The sequence below is a fragment of the Taeniopygia guttata genome, chromosome 2 (genome assembly GCF_048771995.1).
Source record: "Taeniopygia guttata chromosome 2, bTaeGut7.mat, whole genome shotgun sequence".
Lineage (NCBI taxonomy): Eukaryota > Metazoa > Chordata > Aves > Passeriformes > Estrildidae > Taeniopygia > Taeniopygia guttata.
This window is the reverse complement of record NC_133026.1, coordinates 32,114,267-32,136,092: the sequence shown is the minus strand read 5'-3', so window position 1 is coordinate 32,136,092 and position 21,826 is coordinate 32,114,267. Positions and strand designations below refer to the sequence as shown.

General features: G+C 40.7%; 1 protein-coding gene across 2 annotated transcripts; it reads right to left on the bottom strand.

Moving 5' to 3' along the window:
* Positions 1-914: 914 nt before the first annotated feature.
* Positions 915-18,854, bottom strand: GPNMB (glycoprotein nmb). Of its 2 annotated transcripts, none has more exons than XM_032746718.3 (11): positions 18,531-18,854; positions 13,486-13,635; positions 12,650-12,793; positions 11,152-11,331; positions 9,926-10,084; positions 9,150-9,458; positions 7,806-7,886; positions 7,011-7,113; positions 5,905-6,110; positions 4,332-4,419; positions 915-3,594 (listed from the first exon to the last, which is right to left on the bottom strand). In XM_032746718.3, exons 1-11 carry the CDS (start codon positions 18,595-18,597, stop codon positions 3,441-3,443), a joined length of 1,641 nt encoding a protein of 546 aa, XP_032602609.3. In that variant the 5' UTR covers positions 18,598-18,854; the 3' UTR covers positions 915-3,440. The 2 variants fall into 2 exon arrangements, with proteins under 2 accessions (XP_032602609.3, XP_002192176.4); XM_002192140.5 differs by having other exon boundaries at positions 7,806-7,928; positions 18,531-18,852.
* Between the last annotated feature and the right edge of the window lie 2,972 nt (positions 18,855-21,826).

Genomic DNA, 21,826 nt, shown 5'->3' with positions numbered 1-21,826 from the left:
CTGGACACATCTCCTCTGTCATTTGCTGTAGGTCACCCTGCCTTGGCTGGGGGTCTGGACTAGATGATCTCCAGAGGTCCCTTCCAACCTAACAAATCTGGGATTATGGAATTCTGTGTGAATTATAAGGAGCTGTAGTGATAAAAGCTTTATCATTAAAGAAAATTTGACTATGCTGCATGAAGCTGAAAGTGATTGTACTAATAAGCCACAGTGGCTGGATGACTCTTGCAAGGTTTTGTTTCATTCCTCTACAATTCCTTCAGAGACTGGTGTTTTTTAGCTTTGGTTTCAGCTTAGAAACACTTCTGGTAAGAAAAAAATGCCACATCTGATGAGCCTTAATTGTGTGCTATAAAAAATATTCAAGAAAAAAAAGGGGGAAGGAACAAAATAAGTGGTTTGAAATAACAGCTCATTTTTAAAAGCAATTCTTAACAAACTTGCTACCCAACTGTTGTTTCTGTTTCTCTTGAAGACATGTTTGAAAGGATGTTCTTTCTATGAAGACAGTGTACATTTATCTTTGATGTCATTCTTGATGTTATTTCTCCAAAGGGAATGCCTGAAACCTGTCTTGTAACATTCGCTGACATTCACAAATCTGTTGTTTGTCAGCTGTTCTTGCCTTTGAAGGACATGAAGCTCATTTGTATCCTGATCTGTTCTGAAATTGTGTCATCTGGGTGTTAAGAAAGTCTCCTTGCTTTTCAGGTTTGTGGTGCCATTGCTCTGAGTACACTTGAAGGGAGACTGCAAAATCAGCTTGATAACCCATGGTAGAGGCAGGTGTGAACTGAGGGTAAGGCAGATCCTGCATTTTATGGAGGTAGACACTCTTTTGATCAATAATTGGGCAACTCATCAAGTTGCTTATGTTGCAGTTTGTCGTTCTGAGACAAAGCAGTGAACTCTTTAAAATCATTACATCGTTTATTTGTCAGTGCAGCAGTTAAATTCCATTGTACAAAAGTAAAGATGTATGAAATAGAAGTTACAGCTGAAAAGGCAAAATCATAATATAAAAATGTAATATTCTGATGCGGCACTTAAAGGGAGAGAGTGCAAGATATTCCTAATACTTAAGTTAAAGTATAAAAAAGTTCTTAACATATGCCTGAAAGCTGTTTTCTGTGCAAAAGCTTAAGATGTCTCCGAGTATCTAAGATGCAGCATTTTACAGAAACAAGATGTTTTCTGCATGTAGCCCAGGTGGTAGCCTGCATCTTCACTGACCCTAAGCTGTGACAGATTTTATGTTTTCATGCTTCATTACAGGTCATCTTAAGCTTTCCACTAAACCCCTGTCCTGCCTTAAGCTAGAGCAACAAATACAAATTACAGTCCTGCCTGACTGATAACAGAAGACATTACACTTAAACAGTAATTTTTGCAGAAAATATGTTTCCTGGTTAAATCAGAAAATAATTTGAGATGCTAGTTCTTAGACAAGAGGATGTTATGTGTGAGGAAGAGGGAATAATAGCAAATACACTGCTTCTAAGAATATAACTGAAATAGCCACGAAAGAATTAAAATAATGGGGGAACCTGGAAACAAAAGAAGAAAAGGGGCAGTTGAATTTTAAAGCTAAAGAATTAATCTCACAGATATGTTGGAATCTGCATTTTTTTTAAATATCCTTAAGTCATTGAAAGGTATCTGTGCACACTGGGAAGGGGCAGTGAAGACTAGATTCAGATTACGAATGATGAGAGTTTGGAAGATCTGCGAAAACACTAGGAAAGTGTATTTATAAGTTTTCCCACAGGAACAGAAAACAGTATGTATCAGAGATGTTTTAAGACATGTTAAATAAGCTAATTATATTCAAATACAGATCTCCAAAGAATTCAGTGTTTAGAAACGGATTGTGTAAGGTCATTTGCCCAGCCTCCATTTTGGCTATAACCTTTGCTAACAACAAAGGAGTTTTTTGAAACATAAGCTGTAAAGAATTTTTGGTCTGCTTGCACATCTCTGTGAACCTTTTTATCAACCTCTTCTCTTTCTGCAAATAAGATGCCTTCCTTTTCTCATCATCCAGTGAGCCAGCCTTCAGCAGTCTGTGCTCATCTCACACTGTGAAACGCCATGATGCTGAGTGATGAGCATGTGTGGCTACGAGGCCAGATCACTTGTGGAAGGCCTCAGAACGAGTTCTTTTAACAGAATTGGAGCTCGAGTGAACAAGGGAAGGCACACTGATTTTGCATAAGTTTACATTTTTTAAGGTGCATCATGTAAAAGCAGAAACTGGAGTAGAGCGTTTTATTTATCTTGGGGTTTTCTTTTATTTGATTTAGTGGTCAGAGGGATGGAGGAGCAAGCAGAAATTTATGTGTCTTTACAGCAGGAAAGGCAGAAATGAAACAAGAAGAGGAAAAGGCAGCTGAATGCTACCCCTTCCTGCTAGATCCCTTCTTCTGCTGACCCTTCATTGGACATGGAGCATGTCTGCCCCTTGGGAGCAGTGGTGCCAGTCCAGTGTCTCAAGACCAATGGAAGCAAAGGAGGCAAAGGCAGCATCAGCAGTTGCAACTCAGAATTTTACATGGGGCTCAAAGTTTCAACAGGGAGAGCCAAGCCCATGGGCTTCATCTCATTGCTTGGGTGCCTGTGGTCTAGTTTATAGTGAGACTCATGCACTGGTAGCCATGTCCAGTGGGAAGCTAAGTGTGTCCAGCCCTGTTTTCTGGCCCTGAGGCCAAGTGGCATTTAATGAGCTGCACCCATGCTATTGAACCCTGAAAAACATGGTGGCTGCTGCCAAACTCACAGTGGGGGGCTGTGCCTCTGGTGGTTCCCAGAATCTGGGGTTTGCTTGGTGGGGAGCTGGCTCGCTGGGGGCCAGTCTGTGCGAGGGCTTCCTGAGCAGTGTGACAGTGGCAGCACTTCAGTGCCAATGCCTGGGAATAGGCCATGGCACGTTCCATTCCACAGACCCAACACGAGCCTGCCCCCCATGTCTCTCTTTACAGCAAAGACATTAATCCTGCTAGGGCAGTAAGCAACAATAAAAACTGTTTACAAGTTGGTTGGCTGTTGGGGGTTTTTGTCTTTTTTTTTTTTTTTTTTTTAATTAACCTCTTTTTCCCCCCCCCTTTCTGATTGTGGATGTGATTAATTTTGCAGGTTGTTAACCTAGAAATAAGAAAAGCCAGATAAGGGTGTGGGGGTGGGGGGGTATTAGTAATTCAGAAAAGTGTATCCTACATCACAAGCAAGAATAGCAAGTGCTTAAAACTACCTCCTTGTTTTTCTATAAAAGACTACTTTAATGTTGCTAATTGCACCAAGCCCCAAAAGTTACCATCCCATCTATATGTGCTTTCACCTTACTCCCTGGGGTTTTTTTATAACAACAAGAAAACCCCATTAAAATACAGTTCAGATACAAGTGCTGTACTTAATCTAATAGTCAGTGTTACACTAAAGGTTTAAACAATGCCTGGTTTACTCTTCAGCAGAGGATTTCTCTCAGTGCTATTAGGGAAGAAAATGGCTTTGAAAGCGCTGAAGTAAGTAGTAAATCCCTCCTGCTTCTCTGTTTGTTCTGTACTCCTCTCAATAGGTTTGTATTGCTTGTATCTCCTGCAAGAAATGTGAACAGTTAGTTGCTGTTAAAGGGTGCATATTTAGCATGTGACCAGTGCATAAAAGCAGTGATCATGTGCTCATCATGCATTCTCCCTCCTCCTTCCCTGTTCAATCACATCTGATGTCTGGCAGCCATAGGTCAGTAGTGGTGACAGGGGCCTGGTTAGGGAGAAGGAGTACTGGAGTACTGCTGCTCCATGGAAGTGTGTGTCTCTCACCACTCACTGGGAAGGGTGAGCGCACACTTGTCTCAGGAATCTTTGTGCAGTCTCAAAGTCTCATCAGAAAATTCCAAACTAATAATGCAGCAACATGTGCTTCTGTTAACTACTGGCTGAATGCTCAGAATCTTTTCCCCAAAGAATTTATTAATCAATTATTTAATGAAGAATTTGTTTGGTTTCATTGCATATATAAATCACATCATGCAATTTGAGTTTGCTTTCTGCTTAGATGAAGTTCCCAGGCCTGCTAGAATTACTGTTTGTGCTTATAGACACAGAATATAATTTTTTTCCCTAAAAGTCCTTAACATCTGCATGTTTTCCAATGTTTTTTTGGCCTGAACCAGTAATCTCATTTTCTTGAATATTTGCCAGAGTATTTGTGAGCTGCAATAGTAAAGAAGCAAAAATGTAGCTAAAGCAAATTTAAATTGTTTGGTTCAGTAATTTAAATAATATTTTGACAGTTCTTTGAACTGTTTTTAATCACAGGTACTAGCAACTTACTTGTAAAGGACAAATGCCCCGATGGTAGCAAATACTGCCAACAAGCCAAGAAATATAAAGACACCTTCTGTTGTTCGAGATGATGCTCCTATAATTCAGAAAGTAGATTGATTAAAAGTTAGCCTTTATTTTACAGTGAGATAGACCTTCCAAAGAAAATGCCATTTTTACTTACTGCTGTACGAATTGAATCACAATTAGTAATTCTAATATGCTAAGCATTGGAGGTCAGTGACTGGCAGGAGGTGGTGCTTTCACATCCTAGTCCATGTGATTCTTGGTTCCACCAGAGTGTGAGTTGTACTTTGCCAGTTCTGAGCTGTGCTCCTCAGACACATGGCTACGCTTCCAGCATGGAGAGGAATGAAGGGCCCTGTTGGCACCCCACAAGGTGAAGCTAATTTGATCCTTGCCATTTGTTATGCTGGAGAAATGTGTATACACTGACTACAGAATAACTTTGACAAAATTAGATGGGCTCATCCAGAAGGTGATTTAAAGCAGCAACCTCTCTTAGATCCTAATTCTGCTTTGATTATAGCAGAAGCCCCAAAGTTCAAGTCAGCTTTGACCTCTGGAGGAAACCTAGACAGACCAGCTTTCCTGGGCTAAAGCTAGTCTCTGTGAATACAGTTGAGGAAAACCCTTCTGCAGTTTCAGAAGCAGAATGCACTTAGAGGTCAGGCATTGTGCCTTATTCACAATGAACTGATTTCAGTACAGATAAACTTACACCTAGATTAAATAGAACCATCAAAAATGCTATGGAAAATGACCACAAAGGGTCAGTTGTTTGGCTGATAGTAATTAGAGAGTTCAGAAGAGTCACTAGGACACTGTAATAGGAAGTCAAGAGGGCAATGAAGTGGGAGCAGAGAGGCAGCACTATCTTTTAGACTTCTGACTGAGGCTGAGTTTAATAGCTGGTTCTGTCTAAGTCTGCTTTAATAGCCATGAGATAGATACAGTGATACTTATCCAAACAAAGGTAAAACTCCTCTTCAGAAACAATTACCCTGGGCAGACTCTGTAGTCACTGGATGTTACACAGATCATTCCAGAACATGATCAATCTTATCCTCATATAGAAATAGAAACCATGTCAAGGCCCATGGGCAGTAAAGAGGGCCCAGGGTAGCCAACTGTGCTGCAGACTTTGATTCTGTCTCAAATGAGCTGAATTCCCCTCTGTTTCTGCTATCTCTCTGTGTGTGGAGTGGGCTGGCTGGTATGTTCTCTACCTGCTTTTCTGCCCAACATTTTTCTGTGGAAAATTACATTATGGCTTAAGAACGGCTCATATTCTGTGGTACTGAATAATTTGTGTAATTACTGTACTCATTGGATTGTAAACAAAAGTCAAACCAAGGTCTAACAGCTACAATTCCCCCAGGAAAAGAATCATCATTTTATCTTTGCATGGTCTCTTAGACAAGCTGCTGCAGTCTCAGGTGAGGCTTCCAGGCACAATAAGAACCCTGCTATGTATTCCTGTGCTCTTTCCCCCTGCAGGGAAATGACCAGAAGGAGAAGCTTTTCACCAACTACCCACGTCTATTCTTTGTGGACTCACCTCCATTTACAGAAATCAGGGCACTGGCAAGGGCTTGACTTGTGTCATCACCCAGGGTGATGTTTATACAGTAGGTCCCAGGTTCCTCAAAAGCTCTCCTGATGGTGAGTAAACATTCATCCGTGACGGCGACGGGGTCACATACCACGCTCTTGGACACCTGGCACGAGGGGTCAGAAACTACTGTGCAGACATCTGTGGGGAGACTGGCATGGGAAGAGAGCACATTCCATCTGTGGAGTCCTGCCAGCCCAGTTAGCCCAGTTCATAGACACATTACACTGGTGCACCAGTTTTATGCTGGTGCCTGTTGAAATCAGTGGCACTATAGTGATTTAAGCATATTTTATTAATACTATATGTTTTTTTTTTTGCATACCTGTACATTTATATATGTACGTGTGGATTTTATATAGAATGCCTGTGTACAATCTGTATAATTATCTGCTTATTTTGCTTATCATTTAACATTTTATGGTGATCACAGGATTACCTGCATCAAATCAACTTATAAAGCCCATTACCTTTAATACACATTCTTAAGAAAAGAATGCAGATTCTTTTAAGTAGTAGCATGTGCTGGAAAAGAAAATACTCCCTTAAGAGAGTTTAACTGTATTTCAGTTGTATTACCACAGTGTTTCTTGTACTTCTTAGTCCTCTCAGTTCTAACCTTCTAAGATCTAGGAATACTAGCCCAATGCTTTTGCATCCAAGAAGTTTCTTGGACTCACCCATGTACTCCAAGTGTCGAAAACTCATGGCCAAAAATAAAGGATTTCCTTACAATTTCAGTAAACTGCTTTCCACTTTACTGTAAATGCTGAAATCTTGTCTTGGCCAGGGGATTGTAAATTGTTTTTTCCCATCAATCAGTTCCTTATTTCACTGAGACTGGATATTTGCTCTGAATCCTAAGTTCCTGGCAGTAGCCTCTGTTGGCACAGTTTAAAAATGAGACTTGCATTATCTTTAGTTCCCATCAAGAAATAGAAACACTGCAGTTCCCAAATTTTGTTTGTACATCTGCATCTAAGTGCATACAGCATTCCAGCGCCTAATTAGCTTTAAACAGGGAAGATTGACATCTTCATTCACAGACTTACCTCCCTTGGCAGGTAACAACAAAGTCAACCAGTGAGTTTTCAGCTTGACTTTCTGTCATCTGGATGCTTGTCATCTGAATAATATTTACCTCGAGGATTCCCTCTGGGAGAGGAAACACATATCAACTGTAGGACACATGACAAGCTTTGAAATATATGTGTATTGAACCTCGAGTGTTTGGCTGATGCTCAGTTCAGGTCTTGTGTTTCATAACCATCTCCCTCCCTTAACATTCCTCTTGAAGGCTTTGAAAGCTGAGATATTTTCCAGAGCTTTCCCTGTGAGGCTGCTCCTTTCTGGTCTGCCTTTTTTTCTTTCCTCATTATTGTTACTTATTTCCTTATTTTGCTAAACCACTTCCCACTACATGAGATTTCTCTGCATTCAAAGGTCAGTTCAGCCTTATGTAAACCTCCTCCCCAGCCCATGTGCTCCTGCTGTGGCATGTTCAGAAGCTGGTGACAGAGAAAGGAGTGACACAATGCACATCCCCACCAGCACAGGAGGTCAGCCATCAGCAGGGATCCAGACCAAGGTCCAGCCCCACGTGTCTGAAAGCAAGGGGTCATAACCTCTGCAACTAGCCCCTGGCAGAACACAGGTAGAAACCAAAGTCAACCAGTTAGATGTCTGTACATTAATCCTTAAAACTCTCAGCTATGTCCATGAGAAGGATCTTTTTGTGAATCTCATGTAATTGATAAAAATGTGTCTAAATAAACATTATTTTTACCATGCATTGTTGTTCATTGTTAACACCATTCCTCTGTTCAGGTGTTGACCCACATCCTTACCTACAACAGTAATACTACTCCCATAGTATCCATTCCTGTAAATATGGCAGCCTCCATCAGGATTATCCTCCTCCGACTCGACTGTGGGAGAAGAGTCAGAATCAGAAGATGGTCTGGTTGTAGCTGTTTGAGGCAGAAGAAATAGGGATGCAACAACTTTAGAATAAGCTCTGCTTAGGGATGTTCTGAACACAGACACATGTTCCAACTGCCTTCATTCCATAGGCTGTCAGTGGCTTTAGTTTGCAGCTGTGCAGTCGTGTGTGTATCTGTGTTATGAGCTCATGGCAGTAATCCCTAAAGAAAACACATGTGCCCAGCTTTAGAACCCTAGAGTGGCCTCACTCCAAAAACCACCTGGCTAGTCACCCATCTCTGTGAAATAAAAGGGAGACTACAAGGTGTAATACAATTAAATACTTTTTAAAAATCCCCAGATCAATTATATAAGAAATCCAAAGGCAAATAAAATATTTTAAACGCTTTTTTAAAAGCTGGTATTTTCCTGCTGCTCTACATTAGAGCTAGTGGAAAAATGAAGAGGAGAAGTGGTGAAAATTATATATTTCCTTTCATTTTTCATTCTCACTCCATATTTTGGTAAGGGCACGTATTAAAAATATGAAATTTGAAAATTATAGCCACATTTACAGTTTCACAGTAGTATTATTATGGCTGAAACTGCAGGCCTTCTTAAAACCCTCTGAGATGATAAGCCAATGCTGAACATAATAAAAGTTATTCTGAAATATGTTTAGTCAATAAATTTCAAATACGTTAGTCAATAAATTTAAAGTGGAAAAGCTCTTCTGGGTTAATGCCATGTGGAAATCTCATATTTTTGAATATGACTAGGTTTTTCTAGTTCAATCCAATCTCATTTAATTTTAGATGGAAGTTAATGCAATCCAAAAAGGAACTTGCTATAAGTGTTCTGAAATTCCTTTTTTTCACTTGAAATTTACATTTTACCTCAGAAGATGACCCTGAGTAGACAAGGCTAGAATCTCCAGACCAGGTGCGGCGGAGAGAATACAAACTTACATTTATGTTCACCTGAAGACCTTTGTATGCTGCAAGTACAAAGGTACAGAGTGTACACAAATGTACACTGTGGTGGTAGAACTGGATGCATGAGTTAAATGTGTAAGTGATCCCTACCATAGAATCCTAGAAGACTTAATGCTTATTGATTCTGTATCTAAGCCAATTTTATAGAGGGTTTCCAGAGGCTTGCAGCTCTCTCATGATGACAGTAAAACTACTAAAACTATTAACTTAAAACATCAGAATACAGAGTTTTAGCATAGCTCCTAATGCCCGTGCTGTTTGATAAATGCTTACCTGCTGAGGTGGGCGGTGGTGCAGTGGGTGTTACTGGCTTGCAAGGTACAGGTATAATGGCTTGGACAGTTAAATTCAGAGTGAAGTTTCCTTGCAGAGTGTAGGTGTGAGATGTACTAGAACCGCTGGCTACAAATAAGCCACTTCCGTCTCCAAAGTTCCACTTGTAGGAGATGGCAGAATTATTCAGATAGTAGCTGGGATCATGGATCTTCACATCAAATGTAATTGGTGAGTCTTTGATGAAAATGGAGTCTGAGATGTTGCGGTCATGTTTTTGGAACATACTCACAATTAATGGAATTTTGTCTGGAGGGAGGAGAAAAGAGGTAAATAAATAAAGCAGAGATACCTGGCTGCAAACAATAAAAAATTCCAAAGCCCCTGAACAGCAACAGCCAGAATGTGAGATGCAAACATGGTATATTTAACACAGGTGTCTACTTTAATTTGATTTATGACCTGAGGAGTGAATGTCAGTAGGAAACAGCCAGAAAAATATGGGAACAAATGAGGAATCACAGACATCTGTGGAAGACTGTATTATCTCTCGTAAATAGTTTTCCATTACAAAGTGGAGGGGTCACTACTGAGCTAGACAAAACGGTTACTTAAGCTACTCAAGGCAATTTGCCAGAGATTCCACTTTCATGCTAAAAACCTTTCTCAGGCCAATGTCTTATTTTCATGCCAGACGATGCTTGTGCTGGATTTTTTTAACAGCTAAGCAACAAATACCCCCAGCATGTCACTACAGCTGATTCCAGCACGCTCACCTGTTACAGAGTAGACAGTTTTTGCTCTGGCAACTGGAACAAATCCCGAGTGCCCTCTCCTGTAAATGGACACTGCCATCACATGTTCGCCAAGACTGATATTTGCTGTGTTGACTGAAAACTTCGCTGAAGATCGTCCCGTCGTTTGGTAATACTGACCTGAAACAGAACATGAACTTAACATTTTCCCCTCAGCCTCACCACAAGTTGGTTAATGAGAGGCAAAGTCTCTGAGAATCTTAGATTGTCAAAATCAAAATTAATAGTTTAGAAATGTCTCCCAGTAATCTGATAGGTGATTTTTAAGGACTGGATACTTTTACGGTGTGTTTACTCACATAAATTCTGGTTTTTCAAAGTTGTTAAAAAGATGTCCCCAGTTTCACTAATCCAAGAAAAAATTTCCAAGACATCTACAACTTTGCAAAGCAGATACATTACATTAAGTCATTAGGATTATGTAGTGGATGGTGTGAGGCATTTTAAGCGATCTTGTGTTTGCTTTCAGCATAGCCAGACGATACAATACCTCTTACTTCATACTCTAAAACCATTTTAATCTATTTGATTATTTGTCTTTTTAACAGCTGACTGAGGTAGGGAAATAGTATCACCTCTGCATAAAATTTGGAATAATGCTATTATTATTACTCATACTGATACTGACAATAATGCTGATCTAGCCAGGCAAACTGAAGGCACTAAGATTTAGTACATAAACAATGGCAGGAATAGCCCAAGTCAGAGCAGGAAACATTGAAAATCAGCATCTGTGACCAGAGCAGCAGCACAGCCCGTGGCAGTTCTCACCTCCCTAGAGACAAGAAGTGCTGCACTGTTAAACTGGTGATACACAGCACTGTGTTCTCTCTTAAATCTAAAAGTCTTAAATGGCAGTGAACTGTGAATAAATCTGACTGACCTGCTCAGACTCTCTGTTTTCCTAGAAAAAGATCTTGAGTAATACTGAAAGGAAATTAATTTTCTTCAGTGATAGTATTGTGAATGCAGGTTTAAAGAAAATCTTCTGGTAATCCATGATTTCTATGTCAAACAACTGATAGCCCCTCTGGAAAAGTGGGGAATTAATTCAGTATTTCTACCCAAGAGTGTGGAATCATTTTTAAAGTGCTTTTAGTAAAACATACTTGACAAATGAATTATGTACAAAGGGAATATAAGGTTTGCAGCATCACCCCAACTGAGGCATGCGTTGCAGTACTAACCAAAAGTGTGAAACACATAGACAAAGTTCCTTCTCCTCCAGCCAGGGTGATGAGGGAAAGAACGCCCATCCGGGAATACATTATGGCTGTGGTTGCTTGTGCAGTTTTCCCAGCCACAGTTGTCAGTCCATTCAGTCCAGTTGTAGACATAGACTTGCTGATCCATGGAAGCTGGAGGATCTAAGGATAGAAGTCGGACATGTTCTGGTCAACTGAGAAATGTACAGAGAGACAGAAAACAGGAGGCAAGTACCACAGGTTATAGCAGTCACTGCGTTTAAACAACAGGTGAAGTGGGGTATTTTTAGACTGATGTTAATTCTTTTTTCCTGAAGTTGCGCTTTGTTTGGTTTTTCATGTAAATACAAAATGGTTCTGTCTTGGTGCTATTTGACTAAGAAGTTTAAAAAGAAACTTTACTGTCTCATGGGCCAGACACAATTTAGAAGTGCTTGCCCAAAAACTTGCTGTTAACTTACACAGAATGCTACTGTTTTGCTGAGGAAAATGGAGCTACCTAAATATTTGGCAGGCATCTAATCCAAATCTGAATCTAAAATTTTAAGTATAAAGAGTGGCTGTGAAAGCACTGTAAGGAAGTGACTTTATTTGTTTTGTCAGAAAAGTTTTCTATGGCACCTTTAAATAAATTGGACATGAATTTCTGTCATTTTCTGAATAGTAAATAGGAAGTTTCTTCCCCAAAACAACACAGCAGATATTATGTAGAGTATGAATGTAAGATGCTAACAAAATATTAGATAGTTAAGTGCAATTTAGGCTGACAAAAAACTTGTTGATATGCCTTGAAATGAAAATTACTTTGATCAGTAAAAAAATTTGTTGAACATTTATGCATTCAGAGGATGAAAGGAACAACAGTATGTGTTGTTCTAGATCCAGCAACTTAAAACACTAGAATTATGATAGGCTTTTTTCTCCATGTAGCAAAAATAAGATGAAAAAGGGTGATTTTCTGAGCAACATATTGTTTGATTTTAGATATTTATTTGTTAATTTCTAATTCCTAAAAAGTGGAAGTGTGAGATTTACTCTTTTGTGCAGATATGGTTAACTGAATTCTACAATTCATAATTGAAAAAAACCCTCCATTTTATAAATTGACAGCTTTATTTGTTTGAAAGAAAACAGTGTAATTGTGCAACATTGTGCCTGAACTGAAAAGTAGTAACAGTCCTGTTGGGAAGTCAGATTATGTGACTGTTTTGGGGAGGAAAGCTTATAACAATGGTCAGTCTCAAATTACCTGGTCAGTGTAATGCAGTGAGGCAGAGCACTAAAAATACCACAGTTATCTTAAGAAAAAACTGGTGTGGCACAGGCTGGATATGCACAGGTAGGTGTTATCAGTTATCAGTTAAATCCAGCATGGCTGCTGTTCACTGGGTGTACCTGTGATGCTTTCAGAGCTCAGTGACACGCTCACTGCAGCACCAGGCAGATGCGAGCGTGGTGTAGGGAAATTGCCGTTACCTACCCTGGGTACAATTTCTCCTGTATACTATGTTGCCATCATTATCTTCTGTCTGGCACTTGGGAAGCTGGAGAGTCACAACAAAGCTCACGTTGGATCCTACCAGTGCTGGGCTGTCACTGTCCAGTTTGGCTGTCACCCTTCCACCTGCAGAAAAGAAAATCAGTCTTCGCTGCAGTCAGGGGTGCATCGGAGCAGAACCTGCCATCATTGTGCACCCTTTACATTAGAAATGTTTTCTGGGTTACTCTGTTTCTAAGGGCTTTTGTGCTCGTAAGTCACTTGAGACCTTACCAAAACCCCAGCTTCAAACAATCAGAGGGACTCAGCGTATGGCCCCAGATCATTACTGGTGTGCCATTAATTTTCTTCCTAGAGCTAAGAATATAGTTTTCTACCTGTGTGGGTCAATATATTTCAAAGGAGAAAAATTTTGTTTCTCCCCAGGGATAGTCATTTGCCTTCAACTCAGACCAGATGACAACAAACATGGTCTTTGCTGAAGCTGTTAGTCTGAAGCCCACGTGCCCAGGTAGCAGTTGAAGCTGCCTGTCCTCCAGGGCATGTTTCATGAAATGGATTGTGCTGGAGCCCTGACCATCAGTACTTCTTGATAAGTATTAATGTCCGAGATTAGTCATAATGGGAAAGCATTTTATGAAATAACTCACTGTTCTGCTTCCTCAGACAACCCACTGAGAATGGTATCAAACCCAATCATCTCTAACTTGCCATTCTGTGCTGCAGTGGATATTGTCCTATGGGAATGCTCTATAGCACCTGCACTCTGCACTGTGGTGGATTTTGTGGCCACTACAGTTTTTCAAGTGTGCTATCACCTTTCCAGCAGTCCTTCCATCTGGGATCTCCTTCTTCCCAGAAAGGATAAAGTTTTTCATTCCATTTATTTTGATCACTAGACCAGCCTTGCAGCTTCTTATAGGATGTGACAGGAGTAGTGCTTCCATGGTTCAACACATCTTGAAAACCTAGATGGAAAAACAAACATCGATATTAATGTAATGCAGGTTTTTTTTGCATTACAAAAAATGCAAAAAAGTTTTCCCTACTACTCTATAAAAACATTACTCTTGTGCTGAACTTTAATCATGTACTGGCAGAATACTTTCCACCAGTAGAAAATGATGGAATTTTATCATTGCAGCTATAAACACTTACATCAACTATAATCAACATAAAGAGAATTCCTCCACTGTCAGACTGACATATTTTTCTACTTGCAGTATTGCAAGCTTCCCAGACAAAGAATAAAAATGTTTACAATGTTTTGATCGTATCAGAGCAATGGTTTGCAAGAGTTTACATAACCCTGCAACAGTCAGGCTCTCTGCACAGAGGTTGCTTGATTTCTGACTGCTTTGCCTGGTCATAAATCTACAAGTAAAAGGCTAACGGGATAAATTCATTCTGTGTCTGAGTTGTGCTCTAGTGGAAGTTTTGCCAGGAATTAGTTTTGACCCAGTGCAGCTCCTTTGGTGAGTTGGCTGGTGGTTTGGGTGGGAGGCGTGGAACCAATTATAACAGAAGCTGGTATTTCCAGAAAAGGAAATTTAGAGCTGAATAGTAAATTCAATGTGTTTATAATATAACAACAATAACATATTAGCTTCATGCCTTTTATTTAGAAATGGCTCCAATATTAAATAACTTCAATAACCTCTTTCTTCTCATATTACTACAAATGATGGGCTTAAACTTTTCCCAGGCTTCTAGGATCCCTTTTTCTGTCACAAATCACACATAGTGGAAAGCAATGTAAATACCCAAGTAACCTGTAGGAACATGTTGGCCACTGTAGGATGCCACAGAAATATATTAATAAGAGGGCTCATGGGCATAGTTCCATGAAAGCCTGGAGGCTTTGAAGAGCTTTGCCATGTTAATCAGGCAAGGTAACTGCTGGGTGTACCATTCTGTCACAACATTAAGGGAGTTAGAAGTTCTGCTTTCCATGGCTTTATTGTAAAGGTACAGCTGATGCAGAATGCTACTTAGATTTTTACCCAAGTGCAACAAAGTTCTGGATAACTTAAAGGAAAATGCAGAGACCTGTAAGAAGGGCAAGAATAGCCCTGTATGCTGTAACCTAACCGGTAGTGTTGGAATTTCTCCAAGCTTTGGAAAAGACACAGAGCAGGTGTAGCCAGTTTAAGCACGGTTTTAGAGGTGGGTGGCTCCTAATTTTACTGCAAGAGAGAATCAGAGAAACAGCTCAGAAGAAGAGGCTGCTTTCTCTTGGTGTTTTATTGCCCAGTGAGATTGCTGCTGGGCAGGAAGAACATCCCTTGGCCAGTCCCATTCCCACTCTGAGCTGATCCTGGTAGCTCTCTCCTCACTCTTGAAGACTGAACGGTTTGAGGAAAAGAACAGATTTTTTACGCAGAAACACAATCTCCCACAGTCTCTTGCCCTCCAGGAACTCCCTGCAGTCTCACTTAAATCACATGAATCATGTCTTTCCTGCAGATTTAATATTTTTTGATTAGAGAAAGCATAACATTATGACTGGTATTTACTTAATGACCTGGTTCACGTGCTGTATTGTTTTGAGTCTTGGTCAGAAGAAGAGTTTGGTAATGTTGTTGTTCAGAAACTTTGCTCAGGAAAAAAACAAATTAGCAACCATAAAAGTACTTCACAAAGGCTTATCAAGTTCAATTACACTTTAGGTATCAATAAATTAATGTCTCATTCAAAAGTAAATTACTACATAATTTTTGGAATTTATTTTTCCCATTCTCCTTGATTTTATCTAAAAAATTATTTAATGAATAAAAATGTTTTGTTTTTGTCAGATCAACACTTTTCAATCATTGTTTTTTTCCAAATGTTCAATTTATCAAAAACAGCTGGGACTTCTAATTTTATAAATGTTTTTAATTTTGTGTTTTCATTAACAATTCTTGAATTAAGAATTAATTTTCTAGTTCAGTAATAGCTGTTGTAACTGCTTCTAAATTACAAGCTGTTTAGGTATTTCTTTGCCTCTCTGATGTGCTTTCAGTCAAATATAAAACATTTCACAAGCTTCAGGACAAGACAAAAACGGTTTTTCAGATGAGGAAAGACTTCTGCACTGGTTTCTCTAACACATGGAACTGAAGATTTTCAGTTGGTGAATTTAAAGGAACAAAAAGCTTTAATGTACTTCTTTTTTAACAATGAAAACCACTCAAGAACAGATGTTGGTCATAACCAAAATTAGAGCAATTCAGTTCAAAATAGACAGAGTAATGTTATGCTCCAAGGAAGAGATTCCTGTAATAGTTTTGGTGAGGTGATCATAGGGGAAAAGATCTTTTACTTTGATTGACTTTCTTCTTTCTCATTCTGGCTTTCATTTTGGTGAAAAACATAGCAGAGACAAGTTCAGTATTTCCTGTGAAAGTGTATCAGCCATGAAAGAGAGAATGAGCGCCAGTGTTAGGACAGCAGGAATAGAAAGATGACCCAGCTAAAGAGGATAAAAGTGTATTAGAAGTTAAAAGGCTGATGGAATGGCACCAGACTGTAACATATACTTTCTAAAGTTATGTATAGAAACATAATATAGCAGGACAAAAATAATTTGAGGAACAACTTGAAAAAACATAAAAACTACAAACTATAGGTTTTTCCACCAAATATAAACTAAGTTGGAAAGCTTGCCAGGACGTATAGGGCCAAAAGATGGTGTAGCTGCAAAAGAAGCATTCAGAGAAGGTAAAGGGGTAGCACAAAAGTCAAATAGGTCAATTGGTTTATATTGTCATTCACAATGGAAGAACATAGGGGGTTTCTGTGATAGAGTTTTTTTTTTACAGTGACAGAGAATATCTCTAGAAATGTTGGCACAAAACCCCCAATTATAGAACAAATCAACAAAATGACAAAGTTGTCTAGATAGGATGGCCCAAGTATGGAAGTTATTCAAGAGTGAAATAAATGAGCTATTAACCATAGCATGTAACATCTTGCTTAACACTGCTTCAGTGACTGAGAAACAAAAATTGGCAAATGTGATGACAGTTTTAAAAAACACTTCCAGGGAAGATTTAGAGGATTAAAAATACCCTTTGGGGCTCAAGCTGGAGAAACTGGTAGGAACAGCAGTGAAGAACAGAGCAAGTAGGTACAGTGCATTAATACGATTTGCCATAAAAGGAGTGCATTGCTCACAAACATATTCTGAGTTTTGCGAGGGAGACAGAGAGCATGGGAACAGGGCTGACCTGCTTGAGTTCCAGACAGCACTTGATGAGATCCCTTGCTAAAGGAACATTAAGCAATTAAGTTACCGTGGGATAAGAACCAAGGATTGATTTCACATGAGTAAATGATTGGTTAGGATATTAAAAAAAAAAAAGTTATGAATAAGTGCCCAGTTTTCTCCATTGTTAAAATAATTTTAAATGTTCATAATCTGGAAAAGAGGTAAGCAGCAAAGTTCTTTAGTCTGCTGAGGACTGTGCATTAAAGTAATAGAGGGGGGGACTGCAGGAAGCTAGCTGACTCAAGAATAAAATGGTACAAAATTCAACAGAATTAAATGTAACCTTACATTGATAATGAAGGGCTCTAAACTAGCTCTAAACTCAGAAATGGGATCTTGCAGCTTTACAGTTTTGAATGCAGCACTCATTGGCAGTTGAAAACCTAGGAAAAGGCTAGACACAGAACAAAAATGAGAACATCATTACAGCATTTTATAACGCCATTTCTTGAGTACTGTATGCTATGTTCTCTGCAGCTCAATCACTATAAAAGAACTGAAAAAATACAGAGAGAGGTGGTGAGGATGCTACAAAAGGATAGAATTGTTTCCATATGAGGAACAGCTAAATAGACTGTCTTGAAGCCTGGAGAAGAGGTGACGGGGAGAATATAAAAACAGAACCATGAACAGCATGGAGGAAGAAGCTGAAAGCGCAAAAGTTAAGGGGAATCAAATGAAACCAGCAGGTTACAGGTTGTAAGCACATGAAAGGTACTTCTTCACATAAGGTACAATTAAGGTGTGAAATTTTTTGCTGGCAGGATGTAGTGTGTCCCAAAAATTTACACGTGTCGCAATGAAAACCCAAAATGCATGAACAGATGGCAAAAGTCTAGTAAAACCTGTTAAATACAATGACTTTGCATCTGACAGAGGCAATTCTATAAGTGCTATAAATCATCAGAAGCTGGGAAAGTGTCCTGACCTACACAGTAATACATCCAGTACTGTTCTCCACTGGAGGCAGGTACAAGGCTAGATGAATGCTCAGATGGACTTCAGCTTTTAAGGTTTTCAATTTCCATACTGTACATTCTGGAATTTGAGCTTGAAATCCCATTTCTACATTCCCAGCCCTGAGCTCAGGGAGTCATGGGAAGACTTGAGTCAAATTGGGAGCCTAGAAAGAAGCAGATCAGCCACTCCTTGCCCACTGTGGCTTGCAGATCTAATTTCTTGGCTGGGCTCCTTGAGGCTAGGGATCCACAGGTCCAAGTGTCACAGCGGGGACACTGTTTCTGACGTGGCCTCTCCCAGCCACAGCTGGGCCAAGCCAACTGTGCGAAGTCCCTTCTGCATCTGTCATTTTAGCCATGCTTGAGCTGGGGAAGTATTGCTAAGAATTTGCTGCCGAGAGCCAAGGTTTAGCTCCAGTCAGCTCCATGTACCTGTGGAGCACAGGGAACAGATTACTGAGCAGTTCTCAACACACTTCTCCAGCTCAGGCAGCTTTTCCACGCCGAGCCAGGCAACCCTGGAGTGTCGCCTACTGGGTGGCAGGCAGGGCTCCAGCAACCACCACAGGTGCTGGGAGCAGCCGCTTTTCCTGCGCTGCCTTGGCACTCGGAGCAGAGCGAGGCAGGGATGCGGGGCTGGGGAGGCACTCACGTGTGGCGGCAGAGCACAGCAGCGCTTCGGCCAGGAGCAGCACGGCGAGGCGGCGAGCAGCGCTCATGGTGCGGGGCAGCCGGGGCCGGGACAGCGGGAACCGGGACAGCCGGGGCCGGGACAGCGGGAGCCGGGACAGCCGGGACCGGGACAGCGGGAGCCGGGACAGCCGGGACCGGGACAGCGGGAGCCGGGACAGCCGGGGCCGGGCAGCGGCGGGACCGGAGCCGGCGCACGGAGTCTCCGCCGGTCCCGCGGAGAGGTGAGACTGAGGTTTCTCCGCCGCTCTGCGCTCCGATTAAATGAAGGGCCCCGGGACTCATCATGTGATGGAATTAAGCAGAGATGCATGATTTTGTCTTCAGCTTCTTTCAGCTCATGTGCTTATGACTCACTCCCTTTGCTTTCAGCGTTCCCTGGGATTACTGCGAGACCTGTTTGGAGCCACACCATTCACCTCACAGGCATTTTTATACTAGTTTTGCACTGTGATCAATTTTTGTACTTAATTTGTTTTTAAATTAGGAATGCTTATTTCCAGAAATCCAAATTAACTCTTGCCCCAGCCTGATTTGCGAGTGTTACTGCAACAGCTCACTGCATTTGATGAACCCATCGCTACTTAACCACGTGGCTCATCCCATATGCTGGGCAACAGCTCTAAACTAAATGGAAAATGGCCAATTCCAACACATCTCTTGACTTGGCTCCTGATCAGAGCTGATTGTTAAGGAAAATATTATTTAAACATTTAGTGGGTACATGCCTATCCAATCTAACCATGGCTAGAGGCACCATCACAGCCCCTGTGTAGTGATGGCCACTCAACATCCAGCTCCCAAGTTGCCGTGACCCACACACTGACAACTGATTGCATAAACTCCATGGACTGTAGCAATAAACAAAAAATAGATTTTCCTGACCAGCCTAATAGTGAGGTATAACCAGTGGCTCAAAAGGAGCAGTGTAGATTGGCAAACACTGCACCTAGTGGTTCAAATTCACGTTCAATGGGCTTGCCCAGCCCAGGTGCTCTACAGGCAGTGCAGCAGCTGATTTTCACTGAAGCCCTGGCAGCCTTGTGAAGTTTCTTGCTGTTATTTGCAGCAAAGAACAAGCTTTGGTAGGATGGCAAGGAATAAAGCCAAGTACAGTCCTCAAGAGAGAATTGAGTAGTAATTTCAGTGGTCCCAGAGAACAGCACTCATAAGTGTGATATCGGCTAGCCAGAAACCAGTGAGCTGGGTAACAGTAAACCATTTTTATTTTGGGCAGGGCAGGTGGAAGTCCATCACTCCAAGGCACTGCCAACAGAATGAAGACATTACCCAATGGAAAGGGATTTTAGAACTCTGACTACTTTTTTTTTTAAATTTTTTTTTAATTTCTTCTGTTTTTCTGGTGTTTTCTATTAACTGTGTAAGTTATTACCACTACCCAGAGCACCCTAGCCAGCATTTCTCTCAGTAGTGCAGGCTCTGATCTTCAGTCCTGTGGATCTTGCATATTTAGAATCCATGCTTCAGCATCCTCTTGGCTGGAGCCAAGCCTCCCTCCTACTGCCAGCCAAGGAGCAGGGTGACAGCAATAGCCTTAGGGGATCAGGCTTGTTTAAACTAAGCCCTCATTATCTGACAGAAACAAGGGGGAGCATAAATCGAAGTCAAAACTGTGACTGACTGTGCAAAAAAAATCATATGACTGCAGCGTCCTCATGTGATTGTTGTTTTTTTTTGTTGTTATTCAATCAGCTACATTCCCAGTTGAAATGTCAGGTTTCGAAGGCATTCACAATTATTTTTTAAACCATGTGGGACATTAACTTTAATTGCACTCCTTTGTTTCCAGGTTGTTGATCCTAGAAGTGAAAAGTGACCTTCAAACACTGTGGTTCAGCACTGGGAGCCTGATCCAAAGTCTGCTGGGGAGAAAGGAAGTTCGAATGCTCATTCCCAAGAGGGTTTTGAGAACCTCCAGAGGAAAACTGCTGACAACAAATGCCTGTTAATTAAAACCAAAAATTTATCAGCCTAAAAACAATAAAGTTGGTTTCGATGGAGTTTTTTGCCATGTTATTTGATACATGAAATTGTTACATAAATTTTGAGTGACAGTCTGAATAAGAACCAGCTGGTAGAAATTATTAAACATGTTGTAAATAGACTTCAGAGGCACTGAGGATCAGGCCTGTGGTTAAAGGAATCCAAACCCACCAGGGCTGGGGTAATAACTAAAAGGTGGCTTTACTGTGACACTCCAGTCCTTCACATTCTTCCTCCTTCGCTCTTGGGCCTTAGATTACACATTCCTGTAGGGCTGACACAGAAAATATTTGGGTCCACTTGTGGTGTGTTTGCAGCCAACATTCACAAGAGGAGAGAAGAAGGGAAGAAAGAGCTAGGGGGAACAGAAGTGTAAGGGAAGTGAAAAGAATAAAAAGCTAAGAAAAATATGGTAAGTCAAGAGTGAAGGGACCGTCTGACAACTGAGCTGACTTCTCTAAGGGTTCTAGCCATAGCTGACTGTGTCTGAGAATGAGTGTCTGAAGCTCTGAAGGCTTGCTTGAAACCTGTGGATCATCATCGGATCTCAAATTACCTTTATAGTTTCTACATTATTATTCTTAGTCTCTGAGAAACAGCTTTGCAATTTAAACAAGTGAATTGAATCAGGCAGCTATAAAGGAGAAAAAGTTTGAAATATATCCTAAACATTCTCCCAGCAGAGAAACACACATTCAGGGAGATTTAGGGCTTCATCTGACAAAGAAGTGCGTGGGCAGGAAGTGCTTGGTACTTCGCAGCTTTAGCAGCTCAGTTATTAAATCTCATTGAGGAGATACACATCTCTGCTACCTGAAGGGCTGTCAGATGACAGGGTGTGAACACATCATGTGTACCTGCATGTCTAGACTGACAGAGCTGGCACGCTCACACTGCTATCACACCGCCATCAACGCAACATGAACACAGAAATAGTTTATTGCTGCACACAGGAACTTTAAAAAGAAGAAGAAGAAGAAGAAGAGTGCAAAGGAAAAAAAAAAAAAGAAAGGAAAGGAAAAAAAAAGGAATTGAAGTATAACTTGGCTTTTGGCCAAGAAAGTAAAGGAAAACAAGACAATCTCGGTTTGGCAACCAGGTACATTTAGGTAAATGTTGTTTGCCATAACCAGTGATCTCTCAAGGGAACTCTGCTCAGGGCTTGACAAATTCCATTCCTGGGAAGAAATCATCTGTGCCTTACTTAACATGGGACAGTGGCATCAGCTGATTGAACCAAACATGTAAACAAAG

Bases quoted from the DNA above. Each gene is read 5' to 3' on its own strand.
- GPNMB (XM_002192140.5), bottom strand. From the start codon at position 18,597: ATGAGCGCTGCTCGCCGCCTCGCCGTGCTGCTCCTGGCCGAAGCGCTG. The intron at 13,636-18,530 runs GTGAGTGCCTCC...TTTTCCATCTAG, and splicing joins GCTGTGCTCTGCCGCCACAC to GTTTTCAAGATGTGTTGAAC. The intron at 4,420-5,904 runs GTGAGTCCACAA...TCTGAATTATAG, and splicing joins CCTGATTTCTGTAAATGGAG to GAGCATCATCTCGAACAACA.